Source organism: Corvus kubaryi, unplaced genomic scaffold (assembly GCF_017639235.1).
Source record: "Corvus kubaryi isolate FWS band 111438036 unplaced genomic scaffold, C.kubaryi_AGA036_p1.0 37300, whole genome shotgun sequence".
Taxonomy (NCBI): Eukaryota; Metazoa; Chordata; class Aves; order Passeriformes; family Corvidae; genus Corvus; species Corvus kubaryi.
In genome coordinates, this window is record NW_024581093.1 from 7,968,408 (window position 1) to 7,984,474 (window position 16,067).

At 37.5% G+C, this 16,067-nt stretch overlaps 1 protein-coding gene across 2 annotated transcripts in view; it reads right to left on the reverse strand.

The window, feature by feature from the left end:
* Window positions 1-622: 622 nt before the first annotated feature.
* The window catches only part of PLA2G15 (phospholipase A2 group XV), a 16,147-nt gene continuing 702 nt past the window's right edge, over window positions 623-16,067 (reverse strand). The window contains exons 1-6 of one of the 2 annotated variants that reach the window (XM_042027468.1): window positions 14,683-14,936; window positions 9,340-9,496; window positions 8,030-8,148; window positions 6,460-6,558; window positions 5,825-6,049; window positions 623-3,049 (exon numbers count right to left, since the gene is read on the reverse strand). In XM_042027468.1, the coding sequence (XP_041883402.1) occupies window positions 2,538-3,049; window positions 5,825-6,049; window positions 6,460-6,558; window positions 8,030-8,148; window positions 9,340-9,496; window positions 14,683-14,725 (1,155 nt within the window). In that variant the 5' untranslated portion in view covers window positions 14,726-14,936 and the 3' untranslated portion in view covers window positions 623-2,537. Of the gene's footprint in view, window positions 3,050-5,824; window positions 6,050-6,459; window positions 6,559-8,029; window positions 8,149-9,339; window positions 9,497-14,682; window positions 14,937-16,067 lie in introns of those variants that run through there. The other variant, XM_042027467.1, reaches the window with a different exon arrangement.

Sequence of the window (16,067 nt, forward strand, 5' to 3'; positions counted from 1 at the left end):
AGTTGTGCTTTTTCTCTTTTTTTGGGTCACAAAAAGTGTATTTTGGAAGTACTAAAAGAAAAAAAAGAGGAAGAAAGACAAGCATTTTTTTAATAATGTATTTTGGAACTTCAAATCACAAAACCCCCTGAAGCTAAATTCTTGCTATGAGACTGAAAATGCTACTGACCAATGGGTAAGGATCCAAATGAAGCTTAGAAACATTCTCCAGATCAGGTCAAGAATTGTTTTCTCATTTTTCAGCCCTTGATGTCTACATTGGTATCCTGAATACAGCCTCCAGCTCCACTCAATCCAGTGCTTATTAACATGCATTCTCCTTCAGCAAGAAATACAGATTGTGATTAGCTGTTTCCTGTAATTTATTCAAACAGCAATTTATTCAAAAATTGAGTCAGACCAAGGAAGAGCTTTATCATCTTTGAGCAGTCTTGGAACACAAGCCTGAAGCTTATCCAGCTGACAAGCCCTGCATAAAATAGATCACGTGGCTAAAGAGGAAATTTTTGGTTGGTTTTTTTCCACCCCCCCCCTTCTTGTTGTAGGGTTTTTTATTTTGGGGGGGGGATTGGCTGTTTAGGTTGGTTGGTTGTGGGTTTGTTGTGGTTTTTTTTTTTTTTCTCATTTCAACAGTTACACATAATAAAGGCTGTGGGCAACTCAGTACTTACTCTGGAAAAGTCTAGGCAATATTGCTGCTGAACTGTAGGCTCCTGGGCAAGTGAGGACAAGATTAATGATCCATTTTAAAAATCAGGAAAATGTCTACGCTCCCTCAACATAAGTACTAGGAAAAAATGCAGAGGGAGAAATAAAGCTACCTAAGGAAGTTAAAACCTAGGAAGATACTTAGCTTGTTGATGACCCTAGCTCAAGCTAGTTTGAACTAACAAGAGATTTCTGAATTAAAACTTAAAGCCTTAAAACTACCTCCTGGTTCCATTCTACAATAGCAAGAGTTCAAGCTCATCAGTTCAACACATGTTACTGATATGTCCAATGGCAGAAAACATTTTAGGCATGCTACCAAAATAGTTAAAATTTTACCCTTTAGACAAATACAGTTTCTTAAGTAATGAATCCTTAATATTTTGATGAGTTTCCAAAACTCTTAAAACATTTTTCTTGGAGAACCTAGCATTTTGAAAGCATTCAAAACTGTGTTTTCAGAAAACTAAGTGCAGTCTAACCGGGTGACTGGTTTTAAAGGAAGCAAGTGAGAATTTTTGAGTAGAACTATATCTACAACAGGACTTCTGTAATCACGGTGGTAAATATGATGGCCTTTAGGCCACCACTTCTGTGGAGGTCAGAGTTGAAATTATTCTATTTTAACATTGAGTAAAACAATACTGCAGGAAATTACAGAATTGTATGTTCAGCAATTTATAGCAACATTTACGGAACCACTTATCCCAACTTCTTGAAACAGCAAAAATGAAACTTGTAATCTATGGGCAGTTACTTTTAGTCTTAAAACATTTATTTTCAGTGGAGCAATGTTGATTTAATCACTGCTTAGGCAACAGGATCAGAGCCAAAGTATTTGACTGAGAACAAGGTTTACACTCCATATAATATTATGCTGGCTTCCATTCCCCACCCCATTTCAGAAGTCTACTTTTTTTTTAAAATACTGCCCACCATCCATTATCATTTCCACTACAGAAGGTTGTTTTTCACCCAGAAATGCAATTCCACACTATATAGATTGTTTGACAGTATTCAATTACCTCTGATTTATGTGCTACTCCACACTGCTACAGTTATTACAAGCACCAACCACAGTTTAGCTTCATTCCCTCACTGATAAATAAAGCACAGGCTGAGATTTCCTCAGACTCCAGACTGCGCAATCAGGGATTCTAGAAGTTGATGAGCAAACAATTTCTTCATTCTAAAATAACCCAGTAGGGTACCTAATAAAGAAGCTTCAAGTAATTCACACATCTAGCTTTTCTTCTCCCAGGCTGTAATAAAAAAAAGTCTGGATTACAACAATGGTAGCACAGTTCCAGGCAGACCTCCTCCGTATCTTACCTAGTAGATACGCACATTTACAAACGAATCCACTGGGAACTGTGGATCAGAATACGCAAGACCCTTTAAAAAGCTTACTGTGTTTCCCAAATTGTTAATACCATTCCCTTGGCCATCCAAAATTGCCATCCTTCCTAGCCTTCCCACTCCAAACCTGCAAAGACCACACAAAGGAGCTCTGGGATCTATGACTCCATGTGGTATGTGCAAGGGGCTGCACAATCTCCGAAGGAAAGTCTGTGTGACCATTGGACACAACACCAGAGGCACCAAAACGCGTATTTGATGAAATTTGCAGAATGTGAAAATACCATGAAGCATCATAAACACAAATCAGAGACAAACGATCATTTAGGACACCAAGCAACTTGAACGCAACCTTTTAAAAAAGCAAAATAAATAATTCAAATATCTAAATATCAAGGGATTAAAAGGCATTTCCCCATATTTAAGGGAAGGCATCACAGTTGAGGAAAATGACTGTCAACACAAGGTTATCACAAATCGAAGAGCAGCTTTTTCACATAGGAGATAGTAGTATCATTGGACAGCATTTCAATATGCTCATTTCCTGAAAGCTCAAACATCACCACTTGCTGTTTTTGCTTGTCCACCCACTTTTTACATTGCAAGGCACTCTGTAAGTTCACTGTACCATCCCCATCACTGTAGAAAATCTTGGGTTCTTTGTCAGGAAAGCTTTCATAATGGAAAGAATCGGGGGTTTCCACACCAGTGCCATACAGGCAATGGATGCGCACCCCGGGCGGTGTCATCTGGTACACCAGGTGCTCCGTGTCCTGCCTCATGAGCCATCCATCCTCAAAGTTAATGTCCCTGTAGAACTTCCAGTAATCCCTCAGAGTGTAGTTAGCTGTGGGTGTGCTTACAAAGACCTTGTCTGGGGGCCACGTGTAGTTGTAGGGGAGCATCCAATTCGTGGAAACTGCTGATCTCTGCTGGTCTCTGATCTTGAGTGAACTGATAACAGGGATTCTGTTGTTGTCACCTTAGGAAAAAAAAGTGGAATTTCATTATCCATAAAGCAAAGCATCAATCTTCAGCAGCAGCAATTACCAGCACTCATGGTGATGACATGAATAATAAGTTTGTTCCCCTGGCTTACAGACAATTTGAAAAGTTTTTCCTCATTTATGATCGTCTTGTTAATTAACTTCTGTAAACTGAGTTTTAATAACTTCCAAAATTTAAATATGAGTTGATGAATGACTGTAAAAAATGACTTAAACTAACACATGACTAAATGATAACTTATATGCATCTTTCTGCATATTTCAACAATTGTTCTTGCATCTACACAAAATTAAAAGCTGCTTAATAAATGGCTGATATAGAGATTATTAAAAAAAAAAAACAAACAAAAAAACCAAAACCATGAGACAGACATGAGTTTATATTCCTTATTTGTTTTCATTATCACAGTGGCTGTCACACCTCAATTCTTTTGTCAGCTGAACTTTGAATTTTATTTTCTATTATTAGATCCAGGTGGTTACAGCATGTAGTGGTCCAGGTCAACTACACCATAAAAATTGAAATGCTGCAACCGAAACCACCATTCCTGAAAAATATACTCTGGTCCATTTCAGTTCCATGGGGTGGCACTATTGCTTCAGCAAAGAGACACAAAGTGCAGTATTGCCTTCTTCAGGAGGACTACATGGAGACATTGCTAGTCTGAAACAGACAAAGAAAACTCAAATGCACAGCGAGAATCACAAAGGTGATGGAAAATGGGTTTCATGACACTGTGTGGTTTAAGCATTTCACTGTGCACTCTCACCACTAAGCTACTGAATACTGCTTGGCAGTTTTCAGCAAAGAAAGCCCCAGTTCTGAACTGAACAATGAAAGGAATGTGTACATTTATTTCCAGTAGAATAATCAAACACAGAACCTGACTATTCCAGCCTTCTCTCACAGAACTGCTACAAAGTGCTTTTATTTTTTTCATAACTGAAGAAGTACTGGATGGCCAACAAGATGTGTAAGTCTGACGTTGTGCAGACACAACACTCATAACATCAGGTCTAAGGAAGACACTGCAAGCATTTCAACCTTTCAAAACCAGAAACAAACCACTGTGAGCTTTGTGTCTTTGCCCCCTGTAGTGGGATTCAGCAAAGCACATGTATAAGTAGCTGAAAGTATCACAAAAATCTCCAGAAAACAATTCCATCCGTGTACTGTTTACCACTTTGATAACAACTGTGGATTTGACATGAAGTTTCTAGGCATTACACTTTATAAACAGGAATGGGAACAGAAAGAATGCATTCATAGAGTGCCTTGTCTTTCCTGCTGAAATGCAGTATATTTTTTTTAAGCAATAATTCTTCTGCATACTAACCCTGATAACTTTAGGAACTCTTAAATAGACTAATGCAATCCAAGTGCTGATGGTGCTGCTTTACTACAGATATTTGAGACAGAAACAGCCTAAAACTGTACATTCTGATATTATGTTTGCCCATTTAACTTTCCCACATGATTCTTAAATTTCTGCTTGAAAACATGAAAATTTAGTACAACAGATACACAGATTAAAATATTACTAACTACATTTTAGAAGAAATTTAGCTATTCATTATGCATTGGAAGAATCAGCCACTTTGCTTGAAATGCATTATAAAGTGTAGATGAGGTATGAAGCACAAAAGTTTAATCCAACAGAAATACAGGACTGTGGAATTTTATATAATCGTGAAATTTTATGGAGGTAATATTAACATTGTTCACTTCTTGCCATTTCTGTAGCATGCAAATGTGTCAGACAAAGCCTGTGGAAAAGGGAAATCAATTTTTACAGTGCCATTTCAACAGCTTTAACAATGTGTAAATTGGATGTTTGTATTGAGTCAAGTTTTCTAATTAGTAATGGAGTAGTGCACAACTGTTCAGAATCAAGTGCCTTTGCTAAGCAAAGTATTCTTTGCTCTGTCCATGCATGGCTGGCTCTTGTTGTGTGTTTTGCATTTTGCATCTAAAACAATAAGTCCAATTTTTGATGTCAGCTTTGATTAGGAAGAAGATAGTGGCTATTCAAAGCTAACAAGTCAGAAACATCATGAACTAAATGTCAAAGCACATGATATAATTATGATATCACATGATGGGGTAAGTGAACATTTTCCATCAGTCATTTTAAGCTACTTAGTGAAATACATTCTGCTGCTTTATTCAATTTTTTGGTTTTTTGATCTGTGGCATATCCTGTGTGATAAACCCAAGACCTCAAAGACTCACTTTCCTAATCTGTAGAGTTCTAACTTTCACCTGAGATTTACACTGTGGACACCGGTTCCCCACCCTGTCTAACATTAATTTCCTTTAATGTTAACCTCAAGCAGCTGTGTGATCTTTAATCAAAGGAAACTGCTGAATGCTCTGGAGTCCTTGGTAGCTTTGCAATACTGAACAGAGAGCAATCAGGTTGGTGGCAGAAGGGACAGAAATAGAAGGCATCAGGCCAAACAGCAAATGACACAACAATCTGCTCAAAAGAGGCCACGAGAGGTCAAGAAGGGAGAAAGCTCCTGGCTACAGGATGTGAGAAAACTCAGTCCACCCCCACAAATATGAAAAATAACAGTTGGGTTGCAAGGCTTGAAACATCAAGTTGTCATCACTTACAAAAAAGTATTTTTACCTTCGTGGTACCTTAAACTCTCATCCTGCAGTTTTACAGTCTTCCGAAAGTCAACAGTCTCATTAGCATTGTGCACTACACACAAAATGCACTGCAAAGCCTCAAATTACCTACCTGAAGCCAGCACACGGAGAGTTTTAGCCACTCCTCCCCATGGAGCTCCTAATGACACATAATCCTTGATGTACTTGTCTTTCCAATCCTGGGGCTGTCGGTTGAGGAAGTAGAGGGTGTACATGTTACCCATACTGTGGGCAATTAGGACAACAGGGCTTCCATATCGCTCATACAGTAACTCTATCATCTTGCGAAGTGCCACAAAATAGTCTTCATTCTCATCTAAAACAAACAGATTACACAGTGATAATTATTAATTGTGAATGCTAAGCTTTAAAAAAAAATAAGCTTTTAAATAATTGTGTTGAACTGTCTGTGGCATTAATAATTCAGAACTTAGAAATTCTAATATTAAATGGGAGGGTGGGGGTTTTGTGTGCATGTGCTTTGGTGAAATGGGCTTTTTCTGTTGTTTTGTTCTGGTTTTAAGCAAGTTTTAAGTGGCAAGTTGTTTAAAGAAGAAAAAAAACCCACAACACTGAGCTTGCATCTACATCTAGGAGTACCCAGGCCCCAAGAACTAATCAAAATTAAGTTTTTAGGTATAATTGTACAGGGCGGGAGAAGAAATTCAATACATTGTTTGCTGGCTAGGAGAGTCAAAAATTTTTAAGTAACGGTATATTATTTACTTGGTGCCTTTCTCCAGTCATAAGGTGCTCCTCTTACATCTTCGTCACGTTTGTAGCCCCAATCTACTAAACTCTGCACCAACATATAAAAGTAACTTCCTGTAAACATCAGATAAGAGAGAAACAGAACGGTAACAAGGTTAGTGTGAGAAAAAGCTGCCAGACACTACTGCAAAACAAAGTTCCAGAGGCATTATCTCCGACAGCACATAGACATTAAACCTGCAGTTTGCCTTTAACAATCGGAAAGCTGCATGCATATTAAACAAAATGAGTTATGCTCACTATCCCCCAAAACAGAGAACATCACTTTTAAAACTTCTTACTAGTTGTCTGATCTCTCAAACATTTTGGCAGCAAAATGTAGTATACACAAAGTGGATAAATTTTACTCATCAGAGAGAAGTCTACCCTTGAACTGCAACATAATAATTTCTGAGGGGTTTTCGGCAGTCATAGCTTTTGTTGTTTGCAAATTAATGTCAGGTAGGGTATAAAGGTTGGCCTGGACTTCACTAACACTTATTCTTGGAAACAAATGCTTATTGCGCACCCCAGGGCAGAACTTTGGAAACTACCCCAAAACTGCTTTTCTATCTCTGGGGTAGTGGATTAAGACTTAAGTAACTGAACATAAAGCTTTAATAGCAAAGAAAGGAAACAGTTGCAGACTACATATTAAAAGATGTTACATATTACAAGGTTTGACACGTAGGATTTAAGTATTACCTCGACATCATGCCTCCAGTAACAGCATCAGAACAGTCTACTGAACATCAGAGTCATATTTAAGTTTTGAGCAGAACCTCACTCGTTAGTCTTGAATGTTTATCATATAGTCCCTCAAGCAGAGAATTTAATCATAAACCTGTTGTAGTTGTAAGAGTGATCTAGTGCAGATCATTAAGCACGTCACTGCCCTTAAAGAACAGATCCATGCTATGAAGCACATGAAGCTCAGTGCATTACTGACTCTTCAACTCCTCCAGTCTTCAGCCACAGCTAACAACAACTCACAAAAGCTTATCAAACTCAGTGGTTTCTGAAACATGACTTCTACAAAAGCACTATACAAAAAACCCTGCAGATACATTAATGCAGAAATCTTTTGCAGCACAAATGCAATTATATAATTATTCTGACATCAACAAAATACAAGGAGCTATAGATTGTGGTACCATAACTCCCAATCCCAATAACCCATACCTAAGGCCAAAGAACATCTCACTCAGAACCAAGCTGAAGTGCTTTTATTTCAGTTTTGCTTGTCAAGCTTCAGTCACAGAATTTTCTACTCAACCCATCTCATTTTCAGAAAGCATCTGTCCTCACCATGCCTACTCAGATTTCATCCAGCAAACTCAGATTTGACACAACACTAAATAACATGGAATCTTCTTGTCTCAATCTGTCAGGCCAAACGAATCAATACAATGTAATGAAAACTCTTTAAAGCAAAGTGAGCTCATGGAACTGTAATTTGAAAACACATTTCAGTAGCTTGCTGCATAAAGACAAGCTAGAAAAACCCCCAAAGTGACAAAGCACTCCCAACACAGCTTGTACATACCAACGCTCCTTTTACTTGGGTCAAGAAATTCCAAGGAGAACGTCTGCCCAAATCCTGGTACTCTGATATCCACTCCATCTGGTGGTTCTGTAACCTTACTTGTTCGATTATATACCAGCCTGGGGAGGAGGGGAAGAAAAACAATGAAAAAAACCATGAAACATGTTATATTGCCACATGACAACCCTCAACCACACTGGGTCTTACATTCTGAGTGCAGTACAAGAACTTTAAATACTATTACTCAGAAGGAGGAAAAAAACCTAACCCAAGCAGAGATGACCAGAGTACTCTCATGGCTAAGAGGTTATACAGTGCAAACAATTACTTTAATGCTTTACATGCAGAATCTAAGACTTTTCAACTCTGTAAAACTGAGTATAGGAACTATGGCTGAGCTTCATCTTTAAAAGATAAGCTACTTTATATAGTTCTGTACCATTTGACTTTGCATCAAGCCACAAAATGGAAAAAACTTATAAAGAGCATAAGAATGTGGCAATAGGACATAAAATACCTATAAAATCAGACATCAAAAATATTATCCTACCTAAACATAATTAATTTCCATTTAACTAGAAACATCCATACCAGCATAAGGGAATATTTTTCTTTGTTAATAATGATTGGCACCTCAGGAAACATATTGAGGCATTGAGTGTTTTGTAAATACTTTTCAAATCAACTTAAGATGTGAAGACTCTGGAGCATTGAGTCAGGAGTTTATTTCTTTAGTCATCCCTATTATTATAGTTGGGGGTTGGTTTGTTTTTAATACCGTATCAATACAATTGCCATTCCTGAATGCAAGCTTTTACCCCTAGATGGAGTCTAAGAATCTAAACTGATGCACAAATCTTCTCTCAACAAAGATCTCTCTAATCCATAAGACATAGGGCAAGACAAAGCTGCTTTACAACAGCTCAGTACATTCATAAGCGAGCAATATGCCAATAAAATAAATAGTTTTTAATTGCACCAGCTAATTATTTCTTGTTTTCATATATTTATATTATTTTTACAGGAACATTAATAAAGCAGATTGAATTATGAAATAGTGTGAAAGCTTTAAATTAGGCAATTTTTAAAACCAAAATATTTCAGGTGGAACTTCTGTGCATCAGCTTCTCCCCATTTCCTCTTGTCCTATTGCTTGGCAGCACCAAGAAGAGCCTGACTCCAAAACCAGCAGAAATTCCAAGTAACTTCTCTCACTGGTCTTGAATCAGAAAAGGAATTTAAAGGCAGCCATTCTGCATGCCAGCCTAAGGAAAGGACGTAACTGCAAAGAGCAGCATTTCTGATCTTACCTGATATTATCAATCCAGCAGTCAATGATGACAGGCAGAAGCAATTCTAGATTCAGCCAGAGTGTAAAATAACTGTCTGTCTTCTTAGAGCAGAGATAGTGAACCACTGATGGCTTATCTAACTTTGCTTCCAACTGATTACCTAAGTCCCCTGGAACTGAAAAATATAAAAAGGAGAGAGAGAGATAAAAACGAGACAGTTAATTAAAATATATAACATTTTATATTGCAGTATACACAGCTAAATACTGTTTTGTAACTAAAATAAATAATTTTAATATTTAAAAATATTTAAATACTACATAAGAAGGTATTACCTATACATTTTCCACTGAAAATATGTATTTTCAAAAATCATTAGCTGAGAAACCAACATGTAGAATGACTGGATCAACAGCTCATAACTTCAAAGAGCAGACTATATGGGACCACATCATATAAGGCCATGGGTACAAAGAAAAAGATTGTCTTGGACATCACCAAAATTATCTGTGTTTTAAATTACAAACTGAATCTTTCCGAAAGAACTTTTTTTTCAGAGCATCACAACTGCACATGCAAGTCTTTCTTTTTAAACAGCTGCCTGCAAACTATCAATTTAACATTAAAAATGAAAAAAAGCAAAAGATCCATTTATATTATTTATCTGCCCTTTATCACACAAGGCCACACTTCTGCAACACAAGACATAGTTGGCTAACAATGTAAAAATGCAGTTTCATATCTTTTACATTCACAGCTTTGGCTACAACAACAGTATTACTTTTTTTTCCTTTGGATACCTTACATCAGTACTACTTGAAGGGTCTCGGGTATTTGCACCTCCTTAAGGTACATACTAAATGCCAGTATCCCTTTGATTAAGGTTTATTCTTTGTTATTTTTTAAACCCTAGATGGAAACAGGAATATTTTTCCAAATTAGAATTAGTCTTAACCAAACACTCTTACAATTTTCAGCATCAAGTTTTCAGAGAAACTTCTTACATCCTGTTATGTTTAGTCATTTCTTCCTCAAGAACCAGACAGGCAAAAACATTTCAGTAACTGAGAAGCTTTTCTGTATTAGAAAAACTTAGAAGTTACACACTTCTTAAGGGTTCCCTCCACTCCTTTCAGCTCCACAAAGCCCTCTTTTTAGTGTGTGCAGTACCCCATATTACTCGCCAATGTTTAGTTCTGAAGTTTTTTAATGCAGATCTACCCATACATTTGTTCCCCCCATCCCCCAGCCAATTATTTAATCAAAACAGTTCAAGTTCGACAATACACTGATACTTAGCAATGCTTTAAGGAAAGAGATAATATGTTTTAGTGGAATGCCCAATTTAACTGGAAAACCAGATGTGCTTTTAGAGAAAAATTTATTGCAGAACTGAAAAAGGCCAGAACTTCAGACAACCACATTCTTACAACCTCCAACCACTGCAGGTTATGCCCCACCACAAGATATACCTCAGGATTTCTTTATTAACTGCCTCTACTTTCTCATTACGTTTTACGGGGCTTTATTTTTGCAAACTTAAGTGAAACGTTAAAAGGCCCAGTAGCTGACCATGGTTTATTTTAGGTCATATTTCAAGGACTCTGATATACTGGAAAGCATAGTAAGGGAGATTACAGTATTGCATCACACCCTAGAAAGAGTTTACTGAAGTTCAGTCTTGTAACCCCACAAAATCCTACTTAGTTCTTGCTTAGAAAACTAAGGCAACAACTTGTTCCAGTCTTGTGCCTCTGCCATATCAGTGCTTTTAATTGGAAAAGGAACAGAACGTAATTCTATTTATATCAATCTTTCATGACTGGCCAGTTTCAGGAGCAGACCTGCCAAGGACAGAACAGGTTGATTTTGTCCTCAGTTTCAATGCAAAACAAAGAAGAGTGACATTTTGTTCTACCCTGGAATCTCACTTCCTTGGGTAAAAATAAAGTTCTTCCAGCAAAGATACCTTTCAAAGACTTAGGCAAACATCTGGGGTATTAAAGCTTGGAGAACTTGCTGAGGTTTCCAAACTGCACTCAACCATAAGCACTCCTGCTCAGAGTAGGAAAACTCACAACTGAAGAAGTTTAAGATTATAATAAAGATACATTTATCAATAAAAGCACTGAAAGCAGGAAACTGTACAAAGTCTCACTTGGACTTAATGAAATGATCTTAGATTAACTGCAAGTTTCATTTAGTTAAGATATTTTATCTTCAAGCTTCTGGAGGAGAGAGGCTGTGCTCCTGTGTCCAATTCAGGATACAAGATGAGAAACATGACATATTGATTTTTACTCGAGGGATGATAAGGAACAAGATGAAAAATGGCAATTTTTTCAATTCTAAACAAAAGATAAGGGACAAGCCCTACCTGTGCAAAGATACATACTGTAGTTAAAAAATAAATTCTCATGCACAAGTATGATGCTTGTTCGTTTGTAAAGCAGGGATTAACAAAAATGTTTTTGTCATGTTTACATTTCCATATTAACAATGAAACTGCTAATCACTATCATTCACACCTTGGAGGTTTTTTATTTTGTAAAGTATACTCTGCAAAATGAAAATGGTTCATGATGAACCTATAGGGAACAAAATACAAATTTCAGTTTTAGAGATTATTGAAAAAACATGCAAGATCTTCAGTCTTCAACCCATCCAGTTTAACAGTGTTAATGATTTACATTTCAGCTGGAGAATTACTTAGTGGTTTTTTATAAGTAACAAGTAAAAAAAAAAAAAAAAATCACACTGAAGATTAATTCTGTAGGTTAAGGATGTAGCTTTCCAAATCTTCTATGGTTGAATTTGAAAGCAGTATGAAAAATGTCTTTCCCTTTGCTTTCAGGACATACAGAGAAAGTACCCATGGGCAGAGTAATCTGTATACAATTTTTCTCCTCATCCTCTCATCTACCAGTATCTGTAGTTTTTAAACCTTTTTGCTGGAAACATTAAAGAGCGTTGCTATTTTTTTAAAGCCTGCACACTGACCCCAAAATAACTTGCTTGTGAAGCTCTGCAAAATACATCAGCACTAGTTAAGACCAGATGTCCAAGACGAGATCCTTAGCAGCACCCTGCTTCCCTAATTTGCAGCTGTGTAATTCCTCTATTAATTTCAGAACTGCAGCATTTGGAAAAATGAGATTTCTTATTCAGCAGGAAGAAGTGTTTCCATTAGATTTCATGTTCTATCAGTTCCAGCACATCCGCATTTTTCACAAAGATGCTAATCCCAACAGAACTCACTCTAACACATCGATGAGCCCAATTCACTTCCAATATTATAGTATCCTTAGCTGATTTTTGCGTCTCATCTTCCCTGACAAAACTAGTAGATCTCCCTCTGGGATGTGCTTTTGTATGATGAAACTTCAAGGAAAAGCACATTTAGAATATCATTAGGTTTAAGGGAGGTAACAGACTGTGAATTGCAGTAATTAGCTTTAGGATACATTCCTACTCCTGCCTATCACTGTCCTTAAGTCTTAAGGACAGATTCACAGTTCCCACCAAGAGACAATAAGCAAATTGCACCCTGAAAGTGACTTGCCTTAAGACAGCTCAGATAACAAAGAAAAAAGATCATTCAACAAGTGTCCAAATACGAGGATCCTAAGGGAAAAAAAAAAGGTACCTATTTAATAATAGGGTGGGGAGCCAGGATATTTTTTATGTGGGGAAAAAGAAAAAAAAGAGGGCCAGCAGTTGGTACTTTTTTACTACTTTTATCTGAAATGCAAATGCCTTAGGGTATTTATCAACTATCTTAACTTTTTAACCAGGATTATTTCCTCAAATAACTGTCATCTTCATAGTTCTATAAATTAGTCTTCCTTCAAAATGAACCAACTTTCCTGGAAAATTAATTTTAAGCTCTGACCACAGTTCTCTAAGAAGAATGTCTTGAAGTAGCTCATAGACTCCATGGACTGCCACAGAAAAGGCCTGTGTTTAAAATTAGGAACAAGAAAGCAAACAACGTCTCACATGATACTTCCAGATACCTTGGATCACATGAGGCATAAACATTTAAATCACTCCTGACATCTAGCCAGCTGACCATACAAACACACGCAGCTCAATTAGCAGTCAGCAGGAATTCACAGGCAAAGCTCTTTTGCATGTAAATCAATTATTAACAAACTTCATTTAGGTGTCTTTCTAGAAAACTTTAGCCAAGTACCTAACAAATTGTTTGCAGAAGGTATCAGAACATTGATATAGTAATTGTGTTTAGTCAGCTCTAAAAGGTAGAGTTCAGTGCATCTGACACTGATCTTATAAGGTTGGGTTATCAGCTCCAAAAACTTCTAAGACACAAGATAGTATGCAGTGATTGTCAATGGGCTATATGAGAGAATGAAGGAGGAAGAACAGCCACAAATCTATTTGCCACAAGCATTAAACACAAGCCTATTGAATATCACCAAACTGATAAGTGTAAAAAATTATAGTTCATCTAAATATAAAGCAAACATGCAAAAGCAATTGCACAGAATATACATTTTTAGTAGATATTGTCAGTAGAACTGAAACATTCAGTGGGTTATTTTCTGGTTTTATCATCTGACCCTGATCACATTTGTTGAGAGACTTCGCTTCAGCCTACAAGAAACAATCTGAGAGTTCCTCTTCAGTTGGTGCATTAAAAAATGAGAGTTTACCTGAGCTTAAAGGATATGTAAAGATTTTTCTGTATGATTATATCATCCTGGCTTAAATAGAAAACACTTTAAAAAAGGCATAAAAGCAAGTCAGCATCATAATTAGTCTCCTTTTCCCCCAAAACACTTGGGAAAGGAATCCAAGAAAATACCTTAATTTTAATGAGCATTGTGCCTGATATCAGGCCTTCAAGCAGGCTCTGCAAGTAAGGCTTTGACTTTCACCTGTTTCTTTTTCTTCTCTAGTATCACTATTATATGAATACACTTCAGTGCATTTTTATTTCAATCTCAGAGAAAACTGAGCAATTGCACTGCAGGATTTTGCTGTCAGTTACTACACAAGGCAGTTTGGTCCCTGGTGTTGCTCCCTTGGTATGAACAAACACGAGCTCCAAGCATACTAACTCCTGCTACTAAAGCACCTTGAGGATGCACAGACCAGGTTAAAAAAAAAAACCTAACCCGAAGGGTGTGGTGCCACTCTCCATGTTCTTTGTGCCAGCTCCTCCATTAAAGTAATTCAACTACAAAATTAATCACTTCTTCCTCACCAGGTTATTTCCTCATCCTTTAGCAAGACAAAGGACTCCAGAAAGTGGCCAACAAACAGGTACAAGGAAAGCTGGATGAGCACTAATGAGCTGCTAGACTGGCACAGCTGCTCCATAGAACCACCTTTCACCTGAGCCAGCTGGGGGCTCTCCAAATCTGAGAGCTGTTGCCATCACAACTCCGGCCAAGAGTTGCAAGGTTGTATTCACGGAGCTCAGCTGTTTTCAGATGTGAGATTCCTCGAAGCAGCAGTTTTGTCAGTACCTGGGCAGCAGAACAGAAGTTACCCTTATATGAGCAATGCTCCATATTTTGCAAGACTCTGCTCTACTTCCCCCCTGTTACTTGGGTAAGCATAGATTGCAACTGCAAAGTGGGATCATTACACAAAAGGTTTGAGAGCAAGCTACACTGGGTCTTGTGACCATCACTGATCTAAAAGATTTCTGAAGTTATCATTATGTTGACAACATTCCTTTAAACAGCATTTCTTCTGTCTTTATTCCTTAAGATCAGGTGGCCAACTTGCCACAGAGAGTAAGACCAAACTTAACTCCCCTTTCTACTGAAGTGTGTTAACTTCCAAACAGATCAAGAGTGAGTGCTTTGATCATGAAACCCTGTTTAGTACAAGATAAAAATTTATTTTAAAACTGAACTTACATGAGGAATTAAGAGTCTAGATGCCAGTCTGATAAATCAGGAGGATCAACTCTGTATTCCCACCTGGTATGGGCTCCAAATTCACCTCAGGCTTGTATAGGCCTGTATAATGCAGTCTTGCACCTCTGAATCTCCTTTTCATTTGTGCATCCGGGTGATGCGGGTTTTTCCTCCCTTCCCCCAAACAACCTGTGTTAAGCCAGCACTTAGAATACTTCCCGAAATGATTCTCCTAAGCCCTTCCACCATCTTCATCACAGTAATTAAAAAAAAAAAGCTTATCTCGACACATCACATATGCAAGAAGAGTGAGGACTGTGCAGCAAAAAATCCAGCAAATTTTAAAATGCAGAGACTGACTAGAACAGTAGGAGATGCAAGTTCTGCAGCCTTTGATGAAAATTCACTGTAACAGCAAGAAAGTCTGTTGCAAAGCACTCCAGACAAATGTGCTCAGCCACACGGTATTTACTGGAATGTCTCTTAAGAAAATGTAGGTCAGCCACAGTTCTTAAAACCATCCTTAGGGAACATATATATACTTACAGTAGATCCATCAGTAGTAAATCCACACTTCTACAAACAGTAACCCTTTCTCCCAATTGCTTTTAAATCTTTGATTCCTTCCCAGATAGAGTTCAATATTGGATCAGAAACTAAAACACCTCTGTCAACAAGAAGCTTGCACTGGAGCAAGCGCCAAGGCCTATTGCTAAACCCCAGCACTACAGAGTGGAACGATGGGATAAAATATTGTTTCTAGACTCCCCAGACAGAATTCAAAGAACTTTTCCTGTTTCAACTCCTGCCTCTTAGGACATCCTTTTGCGTTTTCTACATCCAAATCCACAG